This window comes from Hevea brasiliensis, chromosome 6 (assembly GCF_030052815.1).
Source record: "Hevea brasiliensis isolate MT/VB/25A 57/8 chromosome 6, ASM3005281v1, whole genome shotgun sequence".
NCBI lineage: Eukaryota > Viridiplantae > Streptophyta > Magnoliopsida > Malpighiales > Euphorbiaceae > Hevea > Hevea brasiliensis.
Window position 1 is genome coordinate 108,756,592 of NC_079498.1, and position 27,067 is coordinate 108,783,658.

The window sequence follows — 27,067 nt, forward strand, 5'->3', positions numbered from 1 at the left end:
CATCTTTCAAACCACCATAACCCACCCTACACGTTTTCACATTTATCCAAATTCACCATCCCAACCCTTCGAGTGAAAGGCTTCCAACATAAACAGCTTCTTCAACATTCCAACAAAAGGATGCTCCATGGCCTTTGACGGCTAAAAATAAAAGGGGTAAAAAAAAATATGGATAAACTTCACTCTGCAAGTGGTTCAGATTGCAAAGGCCAACATAATAATGCATCAAGGTAAAGAGGTATGTTCAATTCGTGCATTATGGGGAGAATAAGAAACTCATTAAATGGAAAACAGGCATTGCCTGAAGTTAAATCAGCCAGACTTTCAAGAACACCATACCTCTACAATTATTGCAAGCTCATAACTAGATAACTCATAGACAAATTGACTGCAACAATTAAATAGTCTTTATTTTGATGTCTAAATATATACATCAATATGTGCTTTGGTTCAAGATAACCAACTAGAAGTGTATATATATATATATATATATATATATATATATATATATATATATGTAAGGGGCACGAATTTTATGGCAAAGCTTCAATCCCTGCAACATCAATTACTCATCACGTGCTTCCATGGATGTTCTATTGCAAAATTAGACATAAAGCTTATAATAGCTTGCTTAGCTTAGTTTAAACTTTCAGGCTTCAGCAAAATTTCACATGCAAGAAATAATAAAAGAACAAAGACATCCACTTCATTATTGTTGCTTGTGACTTGTGAGCTACAGTATGGTTGTAACTTTGAGTCCATAATTTGCGAAATTGTGCCAAATGCAAACAATTTTCATCATACTCCTATAAGCCAAATACATTGCAAGAAATCCTTCTTAAGCAAATTCAAGGTTGCATCAAAATGCATTAATAACAATTTCTAGCCAATTATGAGAGGTTTTGCTTCTGTTTCTAACTTTCACTTAGTAAGAGATCATATGACCATAGTTATTAAAGGCTCAAGGTACACTACGATGCCAAGGGCTCCTGAAGCCTAGGCGCAAGGCGCATGCTTGAGCGAGGTGAGACACCAAAAAAATTCAAAGTAGAATAAATGTGAATATTCCATCAAACTTCAAATAACATAAAACTAAAAATAATAATAACTAATAAGCATTCAAGTACTAATATATTAAAACTTGAATAGTCTTTTAATATTTTATACCTAAAGTCAAGCAATTATAAAATAACTACTCTTCAACCTTCATCAAGAGTAGTTTCATAATCTTTTTCATAATCTTCTTCATATTCTTCTACACCTTCATCCTCTTAATACTCATCTTCAAAATCAATATCTTCATCATCTCCCTCATCTTTAAGAACTAAATGAGTATTATTTAGTTCTCAAGTTAGATTGGCATAGATCTTGAATGTCACGACCCAACCTATGGGCCGGACTGGCACTAGGACCTAGGCTAGCCTAAAGCCCCCGAAACCCGTAGTAAGCCTAACTATTCCTCAAATCCATAACCAGGCCCATAATTTAGGCCCAATATGCATATAAGATAATTTAAATTAAACTGTTATAACTTTATTTCGGGCTAACTTAGCCCAGAAATTTTCAGAAAAATAAAATCAGGGGAGCCCAGCTCAACCCTGTTACCTCATTTACAACTGTTTAAATACCATACAAATCTTCATTTATAAATCTCAAAAATTTAAATTAACATAATTTCTAACAAAGCCCACACTATTACTAACATATGCGGAGTTCTAGATTTTAAATTTAGAAAAGATAGTAAAACAATTAAATAATCGACGTTAAACCTGCGAGGAAGAAAACAGGTTGCTCTGTAAAATAACTCCTCCTGTGGCCTAGAAAAAAAATATTGAACAGGAGTGAGCGTTCGACTCAAAGAGTAAAATATCAATTTTAACCATAATCTCTATAACTATCTAAAACTAATGCACCCTGTAGAGTGAAATGCAACATCAGCAATAAATTCACATCATAACAGCACAAAGTTAATTTGAAGCACTCACACACCCAGTAATATCAATAAATTCACATCATAATAGCAAAAAGGTAATTTGGAGCACTCACACACCCAGTAATATCAATCATAATATATGGGAGCTGATCCCCTATACAGCTCTCTTAAATCCAACCTGGTGCCAGCGAAGAACTCAAGCCGGACTTTCGCTTAATAAACCAAATCGGGGTCCCAGCGAAGAACTCAAGCCGTGACTACCCCGAAGGACCGGGTCCCAGCGAAGATCTCAAGCCATGTCTACCCGTCCTATCCATAGTCCACACCACATCACACGCACGCCAACGCACGCACACTGCTCCAAATTACCACAACAACATCCATGGCACTTTAACAGTTATGAATGCAACATAAATTGTGCCTAGAGTTTAACTACATAAATATATGCATATAAGTAATGCATGGGCATGCTTGAACATATAATAATAGTGAAATTACAATTAAAATTAATATTTTACTCACAGTACACCGATGACTATTGTGGCTGCTGGATGCAGAAAAATAGCTGACCTCGATCACCTAATAATTAAATTATAATTTTATTAGTGCTAAGTTAAGATGAAACTCTGAAGAGGCAATAGACAGCCTAATTCATGCCGGAAATCCGGCAGAGTTTCCCCTATACTTAGGACCTACCCAACTTGCAAAAAGGCTCAAATAACACTTCTAAATTCTCAATTTCCACAATCACATCTCATCAATATCACATGGCCCCTCCTGGGCCCTCCAAATCAAACAATACTCAAAATCTTAAAAATTACGTTTTAGTCCCTATAATTGAAATTTTGTTAAAATCTACTCAAACAAGCTCTAAAAATTCTAAAATTTGGCCCCACAGTCCTTAATAATATTATAAAACTATTGCAAAAGGAATTATAATTTTTAGATCATCCACGAATATTTTATGAATTTTATTCTAAATCGATATTAGTCGAAAATGAGCAACTTAGAGTTCGGGTTTACCTATGCCAATTCTGACACTGAACGCGTCGTAACGCCTGAAAATGCTAGGATTGACTGTAATATTGACCACGTTCTGAGACTGGTCGTCGGGCAGCCGGATCTGGCTGAAAATGCAGTCCCGACGCCGATGAGCTATCCTCGATCCGATCGCACCTAAATTAAGTCCAAAATTTGTTAATAATTATCATAAAATTATTTTTAAATTTTAGAAATCAAAAAAATTCGAAAATCTCACCAAGCGATCTGGACCGTCCGATTATCGCCTTTTTCAAACAGTGTCCGATCGGAGTGGGACCAGTCTTATCCATTTTTGCATTAAATTATAATTTTGAGCATGACTTTCTCTTTTGATTGGTTGGTTTGGAGATTTTGAATGATAATTGACTTGATGGCTAAGCGGTGAAAGCTTGGATAGGCATTAGATTCTTTGCATTTTGAAGGATGGGTATATGGATTGTTGGTATGGCTAAAGGTGTGTTAAGTTACTTTAATAGGTGATTTTCATAGCTCTTTGGATAAGGCACCCCTAAAAATTTTTTGCATCACATTTTAAAGTTTGCTTGAGGACAAGCAAAAGCTTGAGTTTGGGGGTATTTGATGCATACATTTTGCATAGTCATTTAGGTCTAATTTCATAGCCATTTTTATTTTATTATTAGTTATTTTTAGCCAATTTCATTAGTTATTATTTAGTTAGTTTTTCATAGTTGTCAATTTTGCATTAATTTGTAATTTTTACTTTGTTTTGTAGGAAAAATTATGTTTTTGAAACACTGAAGAGAATTTTTGCCATTGAGGAGTGACTTCTACAGCCAAAGATGTCAAAAATAAGTTTTCAAGCTGAAATATGCATTGACCAAATTGTGCATAACTTGCCGCATAAGCTATGCAGATCTGCATAAGGAGAAAAATCACTGTTCCAATACATGCCGAATGGTGCATAAGGAGAGTGCATGGCTTATGCAGATTCACGCCTCCCTTATGCACTCTCACGGAATTGTGCATAACCTATGCGCCAAGTCATGCAGTTTCGCATAAGTGAACCAGAATTAAAATCGCATAAGGGACTGCATAACTTATGCAGTCTACTTATGCAGTCCCACAAAGGTTTCATTAATGAGCTGGCAGAAGATTCCCTCAGAAAATCTCTGCTTAAACACACCATTTTAGGGCTCCATGTCAGAAAATGCTATAAATAGCCCCATTTCCCATTTTAGAAAGGGACAAGAAGGAGAGCAGAAAAGGAAAGGAAGAAGAGGAAAGGCAGCAGCTGAAGAGCCACAAATCTTTTCCATACCATTTCCAACTAGATTTGGAGATTTCTTTTCTTTCTTACATTTTTCCTACATTTCTAGTGTTTAGTTTCTTGTTTACTAGCTTAGATTAAAGCTTTATTTCCATTTAAACTAAGGATATCTTGTAAACATTATGGGTAGTGAGTAGTTTTATTTGATTCTTGAGTAAGGGTTGTAATATTTGAGATATTTTGTGGATTTTGATTGGGTAATCCATATTTTGTGGTCTTAATGAGTTTTATTCATTTCTTGTGAGCTTAATGACATGCTTAGTGTAGGATCCCATTAAGTGATGTTCTTAATCCATGGTTGAGGCACCGAAAGGAGAAGGCCTTGTGATAGATAATCAAGAAATTGGACTTAATTAACTTAGATCTAGAAATAGACTAAGGATTAAGAGGATTTACAGATTAATTAAAGAACTTAATGGGTCTTAATTAACTCTAACTCCACGAAAGTAGGATTAGATTGATTAAGGCACTCTTTGTCTCACTCGAAAGGGTATTCAAAGGATTTAAGAATTAATCTCCTTAAAACCCGTAAGTTCCACAAGATTGGATAACCAATTTAAAATTCCAAAGTAGCTCGAATATGAAATCCCGAACTCCGGAATCGCCTTTTATCATTTTTAATTTCTAATCGAATTTAATTAGTTGCCAATTTAAATCTTGCCATATTTGAATTTGCTTATTTCAATTTGATGCAATTTTAGTTTAATTAATACATTGTTGGATAGATTATTAATTTTGCACATATAGATCTCATACTCCAATACCCATCAATTTATTGCTTTAATTTCAAAAATAGTTAAATTTAGTCAACTTTTTATATCAAAAATTCAATCATTAACACAACTCCTTGTGGGAACGATATCTTTTCTATATTACTTGTACGACCCGTGCACTTGCGGTTGGGCCACATCAAGTTTTTGGCGCCGTTGCCGTGGAGTTGTTTGTTTAAGATTGAATTCTTGATTATTTTATTTGTTTTTAGTTTTATCTTTGTTATATTTTCATTTTGTGTTTGTTTGTTCTTTTTCAGGTACTTTTAATCTTTTATGAGAAGAGCTAGAAGCACAAGTGACACATCCTTATTGTTCAATCCTGAAATAGAGAAATTTTGTAAAGCCAACAAGAAAGAAACCAGAAAAAGAAAAGAAGTTTTGAGAGAAACTGAATTAGAAGCAGACATGGCTGATGAAAGAATTAGAATTGGTGGTAATGCTGGAAATGATCGAAATAATGAAAATGTAGCCCAAGGTGAAGAGGTTGTAAATGCTAATGTGCCTAGGGGAAGTATGATGGATTATGCTTTTCCTCATTTTGATGACTTGAGAGAGAGCATAGTAAGACCAAGAATTGATGCAAATAGCTACAAGATGGATTTTGGAGTTCTTCAAATGATTCAAAATTCTCAATTCGGGGGACATCCTTCTGAAAATCCACACACACATCTGAATAAGTTTGCTATGATATGTGACATGCAAAAACAACCTGCAGTATCTGATGATGCAGCAAGATTGAAGCTATTCCCATTCTCTTTGAAAGATAGAGCATTGGATTGGCTTGATTCTTTACCTCACAACTCCATTACAAATTGGGAGCAACTTACCGATGCATTTCTTGCACAATATTTTCCACCTGGAAAAACTCAAGAATTGAGAAACCAAATGACAGCTTTCAGACCAAGAGAAGATGAAACTCTTTATGAATCATGGATGAGATGGAAAGAATTAGAGAGACAATGCCCACATCATGCCATTCCAAAATGGATGATAAATCAGAATTTTTACACAAATGTCACCCCTGCAATTAGAGGGATTATTGATGCCCAAACAGGAGGAGAATTTATTATGAACCATGAAGATGAAGCTTATGAGCTACTGGAGAAAATTGCAAAGAATACTCATCTTTGGAGTAGTCCAAGAGAACCAGCTCCAACTAAAAAAAGGCAAGCTGCTGAAATGTATGATCTTGATCCGTTCAACATGATTAATGCGAAGTTTGATGCACTTACAAATGTCTTGGCTAAGAAGATGGAAGATTTGAGTATGTTGGTTAGTTCATCATCATCATCTGGAAGTTCATAACAAGTTGCTTATGCAGAGGGAACTACCAGCTGTGGAGTAGACTATGGAGAGCAAGCAGCATATGTTGGTAATTATGGAAACAAGCAAATGGGGAATCCTTATTCTCAAACTTATAATCTAACTTGGAGGAATCATCCCAACTTTTCATGGGGAAATCAGCAAAGTCAAGTTCCAAACCAGAATTTTCAACCACAACAGCAACAAGGAATTCCATATCAGCAAAATAGGCAACCATTGCCTAATTTTCAGCAGAAAAATATGAATCCTCCACCAAAACAGAAAGAACAAAGTTCCACCACAAAAGCTTTATTACAACAGATTCTTGCTAACCAACTAAGCATGATGAGGAGATGAGAGAGATGAAAGCAAGGCTAGAATAGATGAAAACACATAACAGAATGCTGGAAAATCAGATTGCACAACAAGCATCTTTCTCAAGTACCAAGTCTTTTGGAAAGCTTCCAAGTCAACCAGAAAACCCAAGAGAGCAGTGTCAAGCTATTACTTTAAGAAGTGGGAAAGTTGTAAATAATGAGAAGAGTGAAAAAAATGAGAAAAGTGAAAATAGTGAGAGGAGAGAAAATGAGAAAGAAATTGATGAGAATGAAAAACAAGAAAGTGAAAAACAAGAGAGTGCAGAAAAATGTAAAGAGAAAATTGAAGAGAAGGAAGAGAAGTATATAACTCCAGAGCCTTACAAGCCACAACTTCCCTTTCCACAGAGATTTCACAAAGCCAAGCTTGATAAGCAATTTGGGAAGTTCTTAGAGGTTTTGAAGAAGCTATACATAAATGTGCCTTTTGTTGATGCTCTTTCACAAATGCCCTCTTATGCAAAATTCTTAAAAGAAATTCTCTCAAACAAGAGGAAAGTTGAAGACCATGAAACTGTAGCTTTGACAGAAGAATGTAGTGCTATCCTCCAAAGGAAACTTCCTCCAAAGCTCAAGGATCCAGGGAGTTTTTCAATTCCATGCCACATTGGGAAATCATGTTCTACATAAGCTTTATGTGATTTAGGGGCTAGTGTTAGCCTTATGCCCCTTTCCATTTATGAGAAGCTCAATATGGGAGATCTTAAGCCAACCCACATTTCTCTTCAGTTAGCTGACAGATCAATTAAGTATCCTGAAGGGATTTTGGAGAACGTGCCTCTGAAGGTTGGGAAGTTCTATATACCTGTTGACTTTGTCATCTTGGACATGGAAGAAGATTCTAATATTCCAATTATCTTGGGAAGACCCTTTCTAGCTACAGCAGGAGCATTGATTGATGTTAAGGGAGAAAAATTGACTCTTAGAGTTGGTGAAGATCAATTGGTTTTCAACATTAATAACTCTATGAAGAAGCATCATTCTGAAGCTGATACTTGCTTGAGAATTGATATTATTGATGAGCTGTTTGAAGAACATTTCAAAAAGAAATATCCAGAAGATCCACTTGAAAATTGTTTGGTTCATGGAGGAGGCATAGACTATGACAACCCTCATGTGGCTGCATATGCTCAACATTTAGAGGGTAGTTCATCATTCATTTCTGCTCTAGTTTTTCAACTCACACAAAAGGAAAAAGTCGAATCTAAGCAACCATCATTCAAGGAAGAAGATGCACCTAAGGTAGAACTTAAGCAACTTCCTTCTCAGCTCAGGTATGAATTTCTTGGCACTAATAACACTTATCCAGTAATTGTAAATGCAAACTTGAGTACTTTAAAGGCTGATAAGTTGTTAAAAGTGTTGAGGCAATTTAGAAAAGTTTTAGGATATACTATAGATGACATTAAGGGAATAAGCCCACACTTTTGCATGCATAGAATTATTTTGGAAGAAAATTGTAAGCCATCTATTGAACATCAGAGGAGGTTGAACCCAAATATGAAATAAGTTGTTAAAAAGGAAATTTTGAAGTTGCTTGATGCAGGGATCATATACCCTATCTCAGACAGTACTTGGGTGAGCCCAGTACATATTGTCCCAAAAAAAGGTGGAATGACAGTGGTCAAAAATGAAAATAATGAATTAATTCCCACCAGAACAGTGACTAGTTGGCGAATGTGCATAGATTACAGAAAACTAAATGTTGCCACTAGAAAAGATCATTTTCCACTTCCCTTCATTGATCAAATGTTAGAAAGACTGGCTAGGCATTCTTATTTTTGCTATTTAGATGGATACTCAGGTTTTTTTCAAATCCCTATCCATCCAAATGATCAAGAGAAATGCTTGTCACCTTGTAAAAGTGCTAGTATATGTGTTTTTCACCATTGTCATTCAAAATGAAAGAAATCCACCCAAAGTATTAAAAGAAATGAGTTTGGGGGTGGCAAATTTTAGGGACAATCATCAAAAGAAAATGCAAAATACAAGTTTAAAGAAGCAAATGTCCCTCCATTTTTATGTGTTTTGTAAACTATGCTAGCACTTGACAATCCTCATAGTGTATTTCTCTCCCCCTTATATATAAAAAAAGAGAAAAATATATAATAAAATAACAAATGTACCTTATGTTGTCAAAAATTGAAAATATTCTCATGCTTTGAATCCTTTTTACCCATCTTTCTTCTTAGCCTCATTTTAAACCCCATGGCCCCATTGCATCTCTAAAAAGACATTTGATTTCTTGATAGTACTTGCTACATTAGTGGAGATAGGAGTAGGAAATTTGCCTATGGGATTGGAGAAATTATCTATTCATTCATTTAATTCCATCATTCTATATAGAGACACTTTGCCTATTGATTGTCCTAGAATTCCTTTTAAGCATGACTTTCTCTTTTGATTGGTTGGTTTGGAGATTTTGAATGATAATTGACTTGATGGCTAAGCGGTGAAAGCTTGGATAGGCATTAGATTCTTTGTATTTTGAAGGATGGGTATATGGATTGTTGGTATGGCTAAAGGTGTGTTAAGTTACTTTAATAGGTGATTTTCATAGCTCTTTGGATAAGGCACCCCTAAAAATTTTTTGCATCACATTTTAAAGTTTGCTTGAGGACAAGCAAAAGTTTGAGTTTGGGGGTATTTGATGCATACATTTTGCATAGTCACTTAGGTCTAATTTCATAGCCATTTTTATTTTATTATTAGTCATTTTTAGCCAATTTCATTAGTTATTTAGTTAGTTTTTCATAGTTGTCAATTTTGCATTAATTTGTAATTTTTACTTTGTTTTGTAGGAAAAATGGTGTTTTTGAAGGACTGAAGAGAATTTTTGCCATTGAGGAGTGACTTCTACAGCCAAAGATGTCAAAAACAAGTTTTCAAGTTGAAATATGCATTGACCAAATTGTGCATAACTTGCCGCATAAGCTATGCAGATCTGCATAAGGAGAAAAATCACTGTTCCAATACCTGCCGAATGGTGCATAAGGAGAGTGCATGGCTTATGCAGATTCACGCCTCCCTTATGCACTCTCACGGAATTGTGCATAACCTATACGCCAAGTCATGCAGTTTTGCATAAGTGAACTGGAATAATTAAAATCGCATAAGGGACTGCATAACTTATGCAGTCCACTTATGCAGTCCCACAAAGGTTTAATTAATGAGCTGGCAGAAGATTCCCTCAGAAAATCCCTCCTTAAACACACCATTTTAGGGCTCCATGTCAGAAAATGCTATAAATAGCCCCATTTCCCATTTTAGAAAGGGACAAGAAGGAGAGCAGAAAAGGAAAGGAAGAAGAGGAAAGGCAGCAGCTGAAGAGCCACAAATCTTTTCCATACCATTTCCAACCAGATTTGGAGATTTCTTTCCTTTCTTACATTTTTCCTACATTTCTAGTATTTAGTTTCTTGTTTCCTAGCTTAGATTAAAGCTTTATTTCCATTTAAACTAAGGATATCTTGTAAACATTATGGGTAGTGAGTAGTTTTATTTGATTCTGGAGTAAGGGTTGTAATATTTGAGATATTTTGTGGATTTTGATTGGGTAATCCATATTTTGTGGTCTTAATGAGTTTTATTCATTTCTTGTGTGCTTAATGACATGCTTAGTGTAGGATCCCATTAAGTGATGTTCTTAATCCATGGTTGAGGCACCGAAAGGAGAAGGTCTTGTGATAGATAATCAAGAAATTGGACTTAATTAACTTAGATCTAGAAATAGACTAAGGATTAAGAGGATTTACAGATTAATTAAAGAACTTAATGGGTCTTAATTAACTCTAACTCCACGAAAGTAGGATTAGATTGATTAAGGCACTCTTTGTCTCACTCGAAAGGGTATTCAAAGGATTTAAGAATTAATCTCCTTAAAACCCGTAAGTTCCACAAGATTGGATAACCAATTTAAAATTCCAAAGTAACTCGAATATGAAATCCCGAACTCCGGAATCGCCTTTTATCATTTTTAATTTCTAATCGAATTTAATTAGTTGCCAATTTAAATCTTGCCATATTTGAATTTGCTTATTTCAATTTGGTGCAATTTTAGTTTAATTAATACATTGTTGGATAGATTATTAATTTTACACATATAGATCTCATACTCCAATACCCATCAATTTATTGCTTTAATTTCAAAAATAGTTCAATTTAATCAACTTTTTATATCTAAAATTCAATCATTAACACAACTCCTCGTGGAAACGATATCTTTTCTATATTACTTGTACGACCCGTGCACTTGCGGTTGGGCCACATCAGTTGCTGAGGGTTGTAGAGATCTAGAGAGCCTACATCTTGCTGGATGCAGATTTGTTACTGATGGTGTGTTAAAGTCTCTTTCTAAGAACTGTCCTAATCTCCAGGAGTTGGGCCTGCAAGGATGCACCAACATAACTGACCACGGGCTCACAGATCTTGTTAGTGGTTGCCAGCGGATCCAGTACTTAGACATCAATAAATGCAGCAATATTGGGGACATTGGAATTTCCACTCTTTCAAAGGCATGTTCATCTTGTCTCAAGACACTGAAGTTGTTGGATTGCTACAAAGTTGGGGATGAATCAATATCATCTTTAGCCAAATTTTGCAATAATCTTGAAACCCTTATCATTGGTGGCTGCCGAGACATCTCTATAAAATCATTGGCTGCAGCCTGTAAAAATAGTTTAAGGAATTTGCGTATGGACTGGTGTTTAAGTATCTCTGACTCTTCATTAAGCTGCATCCTCACTGAGTGCAGAAACCTAGAGGCTCTTGACATTGGATGCTGTGAGGAGGTTACAGATGCTGTTTTTCAAGGTTTAAGAACTGTAGAAACAAAATTGAGGCTGAAGGTTTTGAAAGTTAGCAACTGTCCAAAGGTAACAGTGACTGGGATAGGCATGCTTTTGGAGAAGTGCAACACTTTAGAATATCTTGATGTGAGATCCTGCCCACATGTTACAAAGTCAGGTTTTGATGAGGCTGGCTTGCAGTTTCCTGAATGTTGTAAAGTAAATTACACAGGTAGCTTAAATGAACCAGATGTTCTAGTTTGAGAACCCAGATTTTAACACATTGGAAAGTTGTGTCATTGGAAACTTTAAAGCAATCCCTTCCTGAGCAAGTCAACTGGGTATAAGAATGAACAAGGGCTTTTGCTGTTAAGTTTTCTCCTGTTCTTGTACAAACCCTGCATTTGACTTGGATTGAGTAATGTTTGGCATCTTATTGATCACCTTGGATGTTTATTTGTATTTTGCATGTACATTGTTTCTTTTGTTATTTTGCATTCCTATTTTATCTTTGTCTTTGGTTTTCCCTTAGTTCTTTCAGCAGTGGAGTGTTATTGTAAGATGTTCATTATCTTAGTATAATAATAATAAGATGCTCTTTATGATCCCTCTATCTCTCTTTTGCTCATTCTTCCTATAGAAGATTTATATACTTTGCAATGGCGTATGCTAAGTCTTTTTAGATTTCTTAAGAAAATTATATTGCTTATTAAAAAAAAATGTTATAATGCAGTTTGGGGTTGTAGGTAGGGATTTTTGGGAAAGCATTTTTCTTCTAATTTATTTAGTTTTTTAGATGAATTGAAAGAAGCCAACTTTAGACTTCATTGATTGCAAATTAATTAGGTGATATTTAAAACGATTCCAGGTGATAGCCAACCAAACAATACTTGAACCGATTAAAATGTGAAATGCATTCTAGGTGTTACCTGAAGATTCCATCTGATTTATTTCCATGGTGATGGTCTATGAGTTTGCTTCCAGCTATGGATCTTACATTAGGTGCTTTGGCAGTTACGGATTAATGATGGAAAATGTGGGTCCTGATGTTGGAGTTTGTTAGATATGCAATACCAGCAGTGTTTATGCCTACCATGTGAAGGAATGGACAGAGAATCGTGACCTGCTTCGGATGACACACACCAACGATAGAAGGCACACCCTTTCTCTTTTGTCATGAAAGGCTCATCTGGTAGGGTTCTAAATTCCTAAAGATTCTTTTCAACACCAGCCACCAACTTTTGCTTCATAATTTATTCGGCTGTGGGGGATTAATGGTCTGAAAAGCAAGTTGCTTTCAATAACCAGATTAACGGTGCTGCAAATGCTAATTCTTCCAGGCTAAGTTATCATATAACATTCATCAAGTTACCTAATAGCCTAGTTGCTCCACTAGTTTTTGATGAGGCTGCAAGCACACGCTTGGTTACTGGTTTTCAAGTACTTGTCAAGCAGCTTAATAATTGCAATTAGCCTATTGACTTGCTTAAACCAAGCTTCATCTTAACAAACCATCCTTCCAAATGTGCTTCTGGGGTACAGAATTAGCTAAAAGAAGATGCCTCTTAGCTTGTTTAGAAGTCTTTCTAGTGTGCAGAAGACACAAAAATAAGTGATTATATAGCTCCAAAAGAATTCCGACCACACCAATAGGCTATAACCAAATAAGTTGACTCTTCAAATAAGATTGATTAATGGAAGTTGAAAATCACAAACCATTCTCATTGAAAAGAAACTTTGTACAATTTTTATGGTCAACTGTTTTCGTTGACATGTCATCATGCCGTTTAGTTACATCTGATGAAGAAAAGAAGTAAGCTTTGTTTAGACATTTGGATGACTTGTATTCATCCAAACTTGTGATATTGCTTGCTGAAGACAATTGAAAGCTTTCTGATAATTTAAGAAACCCATAAACCAGAAATCAAAATCATCAACAGTTACTATTTCTATGTACTTTTGTGATGGCTTCTTCACATTTTCACTTTGGTTCACAGTCTTTATCTTTCTTAGCGGGATCAAGACCTGCATGAAGTTGGAAAATTCAGGGTTGTTAGCAAGTAGAAATGTTACTATTGCTTAAAGATATCAGAAAGCAAGGGGAGGGAGAGAGATAGGGAGATGCGATGGCATTTTCTTGATTACCTTGTAATGGATTCTGACCATTTTTCCTTCTGAAGAAGACAATTTAATTGCTCTCTCACTGCAGAAGGCAATCTTGTCTGTCGAGATAAAGAGCAATCCTGCAATAGGGCCGGCTGTGGTTGACAAATAACATTGGCAAGCCTTCAACAATCTCTCTCCTTCTCTCACACTAAATAACTGCCTAAAAACTTTCTTCACTCCTCCTACTTGGAGAATTCTAGCTCCCAAGCTGAGCTTCCCCTTCAGAGTTTCAGTGATCTTGGTCCCCAGTCTCACTGCAGTCACACAAAATTGAGATGAATTTAGCTATCATCCATTGTTCATTGAGGTTCTCATAGTGCATGTTTATACAAAATTGGATGATCCTTAATCACAAGGGAATTGCTACCATCTTACCATGCTCTCGGATGCCATGTGCAAATTTGTCAGCTTTTTTCCCTAGTTTGTTCATCCTTTTAAGCACCGAGTCTACTTTATCTGCAATGTGAACGCTAGCTGATTAGTAAAATTGCATCATTAAATTGTTTGGAAGGGCGAGATAGAGAGAGAGGGGAAAAGAGGGATACCATGCTTGACCGTGAGAGATTTATTTGCAGGAGTTGGAACATAACATTGGGAAGCATTTTCAAGTAAAAATCTTGGCATTTTCTGAACTGGTTTTGCTGATGTTGTGTTTGGAACTCCAAAAACTTGTTCCTGAGGAAAATTCTTCATATTTGATAAATAGGGAATGAAGAAGATTCACTTCTAGCCTTTTGCCTTAGAACTTCTGTGTGGATTGTTGGAACAACAGAAGGTGCTTTGCTGTGAGAAATAGAGGGAGCTAAGCTGCTTTGGTTGACGAAAACATGCATTCTGCAAGCTTATATAAAGGATAGCTGTGGTTGGTGATCTCAACTTTTCATTGCATGAGTCATCCATGGCTCATCCACAATGATAAAGTTACACATATTGACTCGACATGATATATTTTAAGGAAAGATAAAAGAAAAGATGACGTGTCTGATTTCTTTTAAGAAAAGATATTGTAGGCCCAATTCTTCCTATCTTCAGTTCTCCAAAAATCACATTAATTAAACAATATCTCTCACCACAAATTTCCTAATATTTGAAATTCATTCTCTATATATGGCCAGTAAATTTAGAATTTGAAGGCTGTGATTCTGGTTATACTGCATGTATTATGGCCCCACTTTCTGACCTATGGAAACCAAATGAGATCATTCTGTTGCAGAGTTAGGGTGAGAACATTCTAGGGTTCTTGAAACTTTCTTTGAAGAAAAAAGGATATCTTCCTTGGAAATCAGTGGAAAATCTCATCTCCATCCAAATGGGACCAAAGGAAAAAGAAATTTTCCTGATCAGTTGAGACATTCTTTTCAGTCACAATCCTAACCAACACCATATTTCTTTCTTTTGATCTTTTATCCCAAATGCTGACTGTGTAGGGGAGTGTCACTAAAACCTTTTGAGCTGTCATTTTAGCTTTCTGATGGAAGCATCTCTCTTCTATTTGCTATAAAAAAAGGGTGAAACCATCAAAAGTCATTGGAAGTACCATGTGTTAGATCAATCACAATTTAAAATGAAAGGCAGCGGGCAGTTGGATTTCATCAAACTACCAAATTGGATTGCTGACTTTTTCTTAGATTGTGAAATTCCCATTAACATTGGGATTGGGATAAGAAAAAGCTCTCTGCAGAAAGGAAATCTTTTTATCCTTTTTTTTTTTTAAATTTTAATCTTAGTGGTGATGAGGTGGGGGTGACTGGGCAGGAGAGGTTTGTGAAGTTGGTATTGAGAGAGAATACCTTATAGGACTTTGAATAAATCTTCATTGTTTACATGCTTAAGGAAAGGAAAGGCAATTAAGCATTCGCCATATCACATCAGCCTCGTTTCCCACATGTTATAGAATCTGGAGTTGGAATACTGCTTATGTCATATGGTGTAAGATTTGTAATACTGCTTATGTTATATGGTGTAAGATTGAATTGTAGAGTTATGAAAAAAGAAAAAAAATTTAGAATAGAATTTGTCTATATCTGAATCTAGCTATAGAAGATTCCTCTCAAGGAATAAGGAGGATGCTGCATAAGCGAAAAAGGTGGAAAACTGAGGGAAAAGCAAAGCCGGTCAATGGCCGTTGCAGAGTGATCAAAGCCTCTTGAATAAATCTTTTTTGGAAGTAAAGTGTTAAAATAATATTTGATGGTATCTTTCAAGGAATAGCTACAGAAACTTCAAATTCTTCTATGTCTTGAGCAATGAGCACCGTAGAACTCTTTTGTCAGTTTTTAAAAATTCAAGGAAACCAAAACCCACAAATACTCTCTTCTATAACCTCTCATATATTTCAAAGGAAATTGTTAAACCAAGTAATTTCTCAAGCCTGAAAGCGTGGTATGAGCATATTTTGATGCTTAGCTTTATTATATTTATATGAGTATAGATATAGATGAGGAGTCTATTATAACCTGGGTGCATGCAAACAATATCGTCAAGGGTTAAAACTGTTATTCCATCGAGGAAGAGCAAGTTTGTTAATGGAGTTATGCATTTCATTGATGGGAATTTGACACCACGAATGAGTTGTTTCTGTGATTTTAATCAATGGGTTAGGATTTTTAAGCTCAACTAACATAGATCTACAGGGCATTGCATGGAAGCTAGCCTCAGTTAATGGAGGTATCGCAATATTCATTTGTAAATACTAGAGGAAAGCCGCATTGAGATTGTTAGAAGTATGCTTCGATAGCTGCAAGACCTATTGACGTGGATGATATGCTGCTAAGTAATAAGTCTTCAAGAATATGTCGGTTTCTTAAAATAAGGAAATAAATTTGTTACAAATTTTTTAGACATTAATAGTTAAGATTTAGTTAGATTTTCATATTTTTGTTAAGATTTTTCATTTTTTTTAGGTTGTATAATTACAACTTTAATCAGTGAGTGTCAATATAGCTGTTCTCCTGGTAAAACCTTTACCTCTGCATTCTTCCTTCAAAAATCAACAAATGGTATCAAAGTTGAATTCTTGAGGACCTTGTGGGTTTACCACAAACACCAAGATATAAAACACAAATCAAAATCAAAACCAAATCATACTTCTTGAGGATCTGAGAGAGATTGAAGATGAAAAAAAAAATTAAAGAGCCATTGTTGAGAACCATGTGCAAGAAAAAAAAAATATAGATAAATGAAAAAAAAAAACAAGAATCCCTAACAAATTAGGCACAAACAGAATGTATGATTAACACAAGGTAGCCCATGAAAGGTTACTGTCATTCAGTCCAAATTTGAAGAAAAACATAACACTATGCCAGACAAGCCAGGAGTAGGACAAATTAAGAAGACTTCTCCAAAAACAACAAAGTTAAGCCAAGAAAAGGAGTAAACTATAACTGCATATGCAAATGACAACAAAATATACTTGACGTTCATCAGAAATGCTGTAATATTATGATCAAGCCTGTTAAATATGCAAGGCGTGCCATTGATGCTGCAAATCATTAAAAAAAAAAAAAAAGTCTACGGTGAAAGAGGAGTGATGGTGTGAAACCACAAACATCTATTCGTAACAAACTTAAGTCAAGTCTCTTATTTGAAAATATGAAAAACCTCAAAGCATTTTTTTTTTAATTTTTTCAATATTTTTAATGCATTAACAATATTTAATGGTGTTGGAGGGAAATGCTTCCTTACTAACAACGTATAACCATAAAATATCACTTTGTTACAAACTTAACCTCAAGTCTTAATTTAAAAATGTGTGCAACCACGTGATAGATTTTTATATTTTCTCCTTAATTTTTTATGAGTTATAATCGATTAGTGATTATTGCCGCCACTTTTTGAGGAGAGTAGAATTTAAAGCCCACACCTCCTTCACCATTTAGTGTTAGACTCAAATGATAGCCGACTAAACTTTTTTCTATCGAAGGAAAATATTTCATTGGCAGGTTAAAAGGTTGGAGCTAGTACAAATGTAGATAGATCCAACTAGGATCCAAAAGTCTATAAAAGAATGCCTAGCTTTAACAAAACGGCCCATAGGCTACCAACAACTAAACCCAAAGCTTGGAACCATGGCTTGAACAAAAGATAAGATCCTAAGCTAATAACCCCGCACCCACCCAAAAGGAAAGGCAAAACCTAAGAAAGAAAACCGTAGGGGCCAGGTAGTATGACCTAAGAGGAAGGATGTAACACCCTAATTTTTAAATTTATTATTTTATGGATAATATTAATATTTTATTTTATTTAAATTTTAAAAAATTATTTGAAATTTTTCTAATTTTAGAAATCGGATTTGATTTTCTGAAGATGTGAAACTTTGATGATTTTTAAAAATTAATTCCAAAACCATGTGATAAAACTAAAAATATATTTAGACTCTATAAATTTTTCTGAGTTTTATGAAATTTTTTCGAAATTTTTGGACCTCATTTTTTGTCCCAAGGCAGAGCAAAAATTCAATTTCGGATATCCTGAATCGAACCTGACCGGGTCTTACCAATCGAATCGGACCGGTCCTCTTCCTTTTCTCCTCTTCTTCCCCGTGCGTCCCAACTCCCTCTCTACCCTCTCCATTCTCTCTCTCCTCTATCCTCCCCTTGCCGCCCCACCGCCGCCCCTCTCTCCCCAGCTAGCCAGCGCACATCCAGGGACCCTCCTCGCCGCCGGTGGACGATTCAGGCTGCCGAAAAACTGCCCCAAAAACTCTCCTTCACGCAATGCGCCGTTTTGTCTTCCCGGATAGATTTCGGTTGATCCGGCTAACAATTAGACGGGGTTTTGTCCCAAAACCCATCTACACCTCTAGATCTTTTCATAGACATCAAAAACACAAAAATCCATTAAACGGTTTGTCTAATTTTTGTTCAGCAAGTTTTAGCTCATTTCAACTTTTGGACTAGATTTCTAGCAAACCGTGAACCCCACGAAAAATCTGAGAGTACCGGAGTGCTCCCCTCGATGAGAGCTTCGCGGCAATACAAATTTCAAATTTTTCCGACACTATTTTTCGGTGAGTCCCACGAACTTCACAGTATTTTTTCGAGCATTAAATGAGCTTAATAAATTTCGTAAAAATTATGTACTAACCCCATATTGTGGGCTTTGCGTAGGTATGCTCGTTTTACATAAATTCAACAGTTACTCGGGTTTGCAATTTCAGGTCAGGCATGCAGACTACCGGGAAAACTTCAAAATTGAGTCGAAGTTATAGGCTACCCCACCATTTTCAGACATCTCGGACGCGTCCCAAGGGTTTGAATTGACATAGATAAACCCGAAACCTCATTTTTCTTAATTATCTAGTGCCTGATTTCGATTAAAAATCTATAAAATATTCGTGGTAGGTTAAAAAATTATAATTCCTTTTGTATTAGTTTAATAATATTGCTAAGGACTGTGGGGCAAAGTTTTAGAATTTTTAGAGCTCATTTGGGCAATTTTTGCAAAATGGTTAATTGTATGGACTAATTTGTAATTTTTTAAATTGTGTTTGTTGACTATTTAAATGGGCCCAGGAGGGGCCATGTGATGTGATTGAGTTGTAATTGTGTTTCTTGCGAATATAGAAGTGTATTTTGAACCCTTTTGCAAGTTGGGTAGGTCCTAGGTATAGGAAAAACTCTGTCGAATTTTCAACACGACTTAGAATGTCTTTAGTCCTTTCTAAACTTGTATTGAGTCAAATATATTAAATAATTGCAATGAAATTGTCAGGTGAGCTGGGACAATCTTCCTCATCTGCCCAACCTTCGCAGTGACCTCGGTTCAAGTCTGTGAGTAAAATATTGATTTTAATTATAATTTTAATATTATTATGTGTTCAGGCATGCCCATGCATCACTTATAAATATGTATCTATGTAGTTAAACAGTAGGCACATTTTTATATTACATTCTTAATTGGTAATATGTTATGAATGTTGTTTTATGGTACTTTGGAGCAGTGCGCGTGTGTTGGCATGCGTGTAGTTTGTGGTATTGGTTACGGACAAGACGGGTAGACGTGGCTGGAGCTTGACTCGCTGGGACCCGATCCTTTTATAGATAAGTCGGGGTAGGCACGGCTCGAGATGATCTCGCTGGCCACCGCATTTTATTTATCAAGTGAAAATCCGGCTTGAGAGACACTCGCTAGCAGAGGTTGGATTAAGAGAATTATATAGGGGATCAGCTCCCATATATGTACTATTTGAACATTATTGGTTGTGTGAGTGCTCCAAATTGCCTTTTTGCTGTTATGATGTGATTTGTATGAAAATTTTGATGGTGCTGCATTTCACTTTTCAGGATGCATTAGCTTTAGATAGCTATAGAAATTATGGTTAAAGTCTACTGTATCCTATTCACCTTATTTTTTTAGGATACAGTAGACTTCTTGTTGAGTTCTAACCTGCCTCTCTCCTTCACAGACAATCTATTAATACTTGTTATGTTCTGTATAATTTTACTAACTTTTAGAATTCCACATGTGTTAAAAGTACTTATTTGATTTGGGTCTGTATTATAATTGCCATGTTAGATCTGTAAACTTATTAAATGCATGTATGATCGGATTGGATGAGGGAGCTGAGCTCCCATTTGATTTTATGTCATTATGAGTATGTGAAGGGTGAGCTGAGCTCCCCAAATTGTTATATATCGTGTTTACAGGTCGAGTGAATCAAAAAATCCCCATTGTATGGTCCATATTATGGCCAGACTCTATTCAGTTGAATTCTTGAAATTTGGCTTAAATGGGCCTTAGAATTGGGTTAAAAATTAGTCAGGCTTACTACGGGCCTCGGGAGCTTTAGGCTGGCTCAGGTCCTAGTGCCGGTCCAGCCTATAGGTTGGGTCGTGACAAAAGAGATTTGATAGACAAGATAAGGCAGCGCTGCCAATCACATCAGATGGACCGGCCTTAGGGTGATGACCAAATACATTGAGCACATAAGAGCCATTCAAGACAGTAACCACCATTTCAAAAGCCTCCAACAACACTTCAACCACAGGAAGCACCAAACCATAACTCAAAACAAGTTCATAGATCCATAAAGCCACACAGAGATGGAGAGCTGGATGAATTGAGTGGCTTGGCAGAGCTATGGCAATCTCATTCTCTTAGAGCCTTTTAGGGATTGGGAAGCCAACATAAGCAGCATTTATTGGAGCCATGAACATCCTTGAGATAAGCATCCACTAGCCACCGAGAAAGCTTATATATGAAATCACCTACAAAAGCACACACAACACAGAAAAAGAGGATACATAACAATACACAAAGCAACCATAAATGAAGCCTCCTCCCATACAAAGCCAATTGCATTATTAAGAACCAAAATGCTATCTCCATCTTGACCCAATAGTGGGGAAGGAACCCACTCATTGGGCTGGGGAGGCAACCTTCCCCTATCGGAGGGGGCAAAGAAAAGCTGCTAACGCAGCAAAAACAAAGAGCCTATGCCCTTGAGAAAAAGTGAAAAAGCAAAAAGAAAAGAAAAGAAAAGGAGAGCTCTGCTCTCTCTAAAAACTTAGAGAGTGAAGTTTTAGAGCCGACTAGGCTACCTTTTATTCATTTCCTCCTCGTTATGAAATTATAAGGTCTCCTTTCTGATATCATTAGACATAAGGTAAATTATGTTCTACTTCCTAGTGATGAAATCACATCACCCTTCATTCCACGTTTAACTAACACAGTGGTGCCAAGCTACCACTACTATGAAAACTCCTAATCCAGTGACTACACTAGACCCTGTGTTAACCCTTTCAATCCCTTTTTAACCATTCGCCAATCTCTTGGAAAACCTCAACATTATCATATACTGTAAACCTTATGCAACCCACCTTAACAACCCTTGCCCACAGCTAACCTAGTTATAATTCCTAGATAAGTGCTTTGCACCATCGCATATACTTACACCTGCAAGCATAACCTAGGCAAAAATTTGATAGCAATTCTCCAAAGAAGCACTTTATAAGAGGAATAAATTAATAGCTAGGCTAAGCATAATATGTGCCAACATATGTTACATAAAATGGTAAAAAGTATAAATGAGTTCTTTACAACTTTGGTCATTAAAAGTAAAATCCCATTAATTGACTACTATTGAGACTAAGCATTGTAAAGTAAAACCAAAAAAAGGTACTAAATTGTTGTCCTACCCATAAATGCTTTTATATTTTCCACAGCTACTGCCTATACAAATGCATGTACTTTCCTCCATATAGGCTTATTTTTTATTGCTACCAAAATAAACAAATGACATCATACAACTCTTGCTTGTAAATAAACAAGTCTTATTTAGGCTAAAATGGAGAAGCCATTAAGCTAACGCTAACACAAGCAACTAGTCTTCTGTCTTTGTACATTTTGTAGCTATACCATGCATATCACCTATGAGTTGTTGTAGATGGCATTGGATATGTAATAAGACCCAAGTTCATTATTGCACCAGGAACCACTACTCCTGGTATTGGGGCTCTAAAGCCATAAGCCATGTATGCAGGGCCAAGAAGATTCACAGGGGTGCCGACCGCTGAAACAAAGGGACCTCTTACTAGTTGCCCTATTATTGGAGGACCATACATGACAACTCCTGGAGGTCCAGCAAGATGTTATGGTTGTTTGACTGCTTTTCCAAAGGAACCTCCTACAATAGAACCATTTGCTTGGCCAGTTATTGGTCTTTGAGGTGCTGAAATGTCTCCATTGCCAACGCTAGTGATGTCATGTATGTTGGATTGCCTCCTATCTTTGTTCATCGAGATCAAACGAATGAAATACTTTTGTGTATGGCTAGCCACTTGTGTAGGCGTTCTTGTCATAACAAAGTTTCTTGAAATACTTTGCCAATCACCTTTCCCATATTTGTCCAAACTAAGAAGAAATAACTTGTTATCAAAGGATATAGAAAGTAATAGGCGTCAGTTAAATCCCAGTATGCTACCTTCCAAGATTCATCAAAATTTAGCCATTGGAAAATAATATTAATAATGCAATAAGAGAAATTCCCCAACCAAAAAATAATCATTTAATATGACATAAACCTATTTAGTCCAAAAATACAGCTTAACAAAAAGCTCATAATAGAAACCCATTTATTTAGCCATTACATAATGAAAGAGCTTCATGCTTTCACAAACTAAATATGCAAGATGCACATGAGAGAGAGAGAGAGAGAGAGCTTTCTGAATCAAAAAACATGAAGCTTCCCATGTCAACTCCTAATCAAAAAATGCAAGTTAGATAAGTTAATGGAAAAGCTGACTAATTTGACAAAACTTGGTTTAGTACTTCCAAGTTCCAATTAGTAAATGGGACAAACAAGTGTATTCTATCTCTTCAAAGAATAGAAAAAGGAGGAAAAAAAAGAGTAAATAGGTGGGTGAAGACTCTTAATTTCACCCAAAAAAAGTGAATTCTAATGGTAGAGTAGAAAGTACTAGGTATGCATAAGACGTCATTGTCATTCTCACAAAAAAAAGTAGCACCATCGCAAAAAAAACCAAATGATTTGATGGGATTTGTAATACATTAAATTCAATGTAATTCAAAAGAAAAAACAAAAATGAAATTTGTTTTAAATGCTCAAACAAATAAGGCAAAAAATTGATGTAGAACTGACAAATGAGATATCTTAAATATTTGGCAAAAAAGGTACGAAGACCACTTAAATAGAAGTAACACAACAAACTAAATAAATCAGCAACAACAAATTTACCTATGCTCCTCCTCCGTCCAAGCAATTCCTTTACGGCGTTCTTGATCTGACCGAGATGCCTTATTTCCATGTTTGAACTCATTGTTATGATACGCCAGATGGCCACCCTTCTTACTAGTTCCTTCATTGCCAGCATAGTTCATTGAACCCTCTGAAGAAGAGTAGTTAGGCAAAGGCACACAGCCAGCTTCAATCTGATTCAAATCCTCCACTAGAAGTTCATAGTGAAGTTTAATCTCTTCTAGAGTTTTCCCAAGTACATTAGCTGCAATTTTTCTCATCAATCTAGAGCATCCTCAGCATATGTTGCAAAGGCATTCTCAAATGCCTTATCCTGCTCTCTAGTCCACAAAGAGCTACAACTTGCTTCATCCACAATCATTTAGACTCGTTGGAATCCCTATCTAGAAGAAACACTCACAAGACAAGGAAAGAAATCTACAAAGTTGCTTTAGAAGGTAGGCTAACCTATAAGCCAATCTCTAAAAGCAAGGATTTTCTAGAACAATTCTTGAAATTTGGATTTGAATTATTTCTAAATTTGGTATCACTGACAACTGGAGGGACAGTAGACAAGAATTATGGGAAAAGCAAGATGTGTTAGGCTATAAAGGGAAGGAAAAGAGAGAAACAGATGAACCCCAAAAAAGGCCAAGACTGTTGAAGCAGAAATCAACTCCAATAAAAATCACAAAACCCCAGCAACGTGTGCGAAGAATTCAATGGTGATTTGCTTCATAATTCAAAAATTAGACTCTTGTGAATTGCTAACCTATTGTTGAATGAAAAGCAACAAAGTTTAGTTAGACCATGAGAAATATCTGAAAACAATTAAATCAAAGATACAATAAATGGGAATTTAAAGCGAATATAAAAAATTGCATAAACATAAATTAATGCGCAGGTGAATTAAATAGTGAATGGTAATTAGGGTTTCGAATAGTGAAATGTGAAAGAGACAAATAAGAAACCAAACAAAGAAGAAAAACCTAGAAACCTACAATGACTAAAAGGAATACTCACAGATGTAATTTCCAATTCCAACAGAAGTCTAATTAACTGTGTGCCCCACTTGATAAGAACAATTTTAATAGAATAAGCCCACAAAAATTCATCATAAATTTAACTTTCAATTTTATGTGCTTAAATTTTTACAACGTAAACTCTTGCTACTCATTCTTTTTATTCTTCTGCCAATCTAACCAAACACTATCATTACCATGCATCACAAATAAATTTGCACAATTGCTATCAAGAATCAAATTTATATTAACATAACGCTTTGAAAACCAGGGAGCCAATGCATCTCACTTTGGAATCAACAATGGCCATGCATAACCCATTTTGGGATCCAAATCATCTCTCTCTCTCTCTCTCTCTCTCTTTTTCTTTTTTTCAGTGAATTAAATCCAGAAAATAGAAATTACAAACTAATACCTCTATTATCAACCATAAATTTGAGTACCCACTAGACGATTCCTAGGGATAGAAAACCATCGATTGAAAATAGGCAAGCAGTAATCCAAGCTTTTTCAACTCCCTAATTAGAAATGAAAGATTTCTTCCTTTTTCATTGTTCAACTCTGGTAACCGTACAAAACATTACAAGAGAATCATTACTCACGAACTTAAGTATTAGCGCTATCAAGATTTTGATATTTCTACCAACATTCAAAAACTCTATTTTCAAAACTAGTACCATTAGTGACAGATTATGCAAAACATAATAATAATAAATAAATAAGTAAATTAATAAACCCTACTACCTTTATCTCTGTGTAACGTAAAGTTTTTAATAGAAAGCTTAGAGCCCTATCAAAATAAATCCAGATGTTAAGCAAAGCAAACACAAATCAATAAAATATAAAAGGGCTAAAAAGGAGTGAAATTTATAAGGGTACGCACAAAAATTATGAATGATGCTGATGGTTATCCTGAAAAGAACAATAAAGGAGGTGGTAAGGAGCAGGATGGGTGAATTGGTCCCACCCCCAACAACAACACCACCTACTTGCTTACGCTTACAAGGATAGTTGGGATTGAGAAAAGCTCGCTCCAGGTTGCCACACTGTGGAATCTGCAATACCCTTTAATATCTGACAAGATAATAGCCTCTAGAGAGATTAAAATAGAGGTTTTAAGAGTGGAAAAAACAGAGAGAGAATTGGGTTTCTCTTCCTCTCCTTTATTTTCTTTTTATCCAAATTTTTTTATTGTCAGTAAATGAGATAACCCAAAAAAGGAAGCAGCAGATTATACATATATTATACTTATACATACATGCATCTATATTCTACAATACAATATATATATAGATACTCATGGGAATTGAATAATTGATTACTTGTTCTTGGTCTCCTCTAAAGTAATTAAATTCAGAGCAAAGCTTCAGTCTTTGATTGGTGGCAGATGTGTTCTTCTCCTCCTCAGTTTAAGAAACTGATATATACCAGAGAAATGATGAGTCAAAAGGGAAGTATATATATTTATGTATATATTACAGATTAAGGATAGAAAGACAAGCATTTGTGTGGAAATCTAATATTTTATCTATTTATTTATTTATTTTAATTAGTTAACAATAATTTAATATACAACTCAACTCAACTAAAAAAAGAGAAATATTTTATTGAATGACATGTTTATATATATATATATATATATATATATATATATATATATATATATATATATATATATATATATATATATATATATATGTATAGACACATACACATATAACAACAACGAAAGATGATGAAAATACCTATTGAGAGTATTTAGTAGAAAAATGATGTGATAAACAGACTTTGCTCTGGAAACCTAATATTTTATCTATTTATTTATTTATTTTAATTAGATAACAATAATTTCATATATTTATCTAAAAAAAAGAGAAATATATACCCTAATCATCTCATTCTATACCTAATAAAACTCTTGAAATATATATACCCTAATCACCTATTTCTGCTAAACTTTGCTTTCAAAACCTGTTTATCACCTTCTTTTTCTACCAAATACTTTCAACAGGTATTTTCATAATCTTTCATTATTGTTATATATATACGATTTATAATCTGATGTGTGCAGAGAATTCAAAAGAGAAATATATACCCTAATCATCTCATTCTATACCTAATAAAACTCTTGAAATATATATACCCTAATCATCTATTTCTGCTAAACTTTGCTTTCAAAACCTGTTTATCACCTTCTTTTTCTACCAAATACTTTCAACAGGTATTTTCATAATCTTTCATTATTGTTATTTCATTATTGTTATATATATATATATATATATATATATATATATATATATATATATATATATATATATATATATATATATATATATATATACGATTTATAATCTGATGTGTGCAGAGAATTCATAAATTCTTACTTTTCTATTCATCACCTTGGATTTTATTTTCAAAGGTAAAAATTCCATTTCTTTGTTCAAGAATGGATGAATTTTATTTTATTTTCCTTCCTTGAATTATTACAACTATAATATAAAAATTCATTTTTTTTCTTTTTCTTTGACCATTGGTATTGAATTGGGTTGATCATGATTACTGTTGGACAATAGCTTATTTTATATCACAAAAAAAAAATATATATATATATATATAAGTTATTTTATTTTATTATTATTTGATATTTTTATCTTTTGAATCCATATCATAGGGTGTGACGA

General features: G+C 35.0%; 2 protein-coding genes, 1 non-coding gene and 1 pseudogene across 3 annotated transcripts; 1 reads left to right on the top strand and 3 right to left on the bottom strand.

Annotated features, from left to right (window-relative positions):
• Nucleotides 1-5,905: 5,905 nt before the first annotated feature.
• LOC131181113 (small nucleolar RNA R71) lies at nt 5,906-6,012 on the bottom strand. Its single transcript, XR_009149741.1, has one exon. It is a non-coding gene; the product is annotated as a small nucleolar RNA R71 (small nucleolar RNA).
• Nucleotides 6,013-10,964: 4,952 nt separating this feature from the next.
• Nucleotides 10,965-12,093, top strand: LOC110666599 (uncharacterized; the record flags this gene model as incomplete). The annotated part of the gene is made up of 1 exon (XM_058148098.1): nt 10,965-12,093. A coding segment is annotated over one exon (801 nt), but the record flags the coding sequence as incomplete, so codon positions are not given.
• Nucleotides 12,094-13,196: 1,103 nt separating this feature from the next.
• LOC110666600 (GEM-like protein 4) lies at nt 13,197-14,512 on the bottom strand. The gene is made up of 4 exons (XM_021827156.2): nt 14,213-14,512; nt 14,043-14,123; nt 13,647-13,921; nt 13,197-13,526 (listed from the first exon to the last, which is right to left on the bottom strand). The coding sequence occupies exons 1-4, from the start codon at nt 14,358-14,360 to the stop codon at nt 13,326-13,328; spliced, it is 705 nt and encodes a 234-aa protein (XP_021682848.2). The 5' UTR covers nt 14,361-14,512; the 3' UTR covers nt 13,197-13,325.
• A 7,149-nt stretch (nt 14,513-21,661) lies between these two features.
• On the bottom strand, nt 21,662-25,763 carry LOC110666625 (transcription factor SRM1-like; annotated as a pseudogene).
• Nucleotides 25,764-27,067: the final 1,304 nt, after the last annotated feature.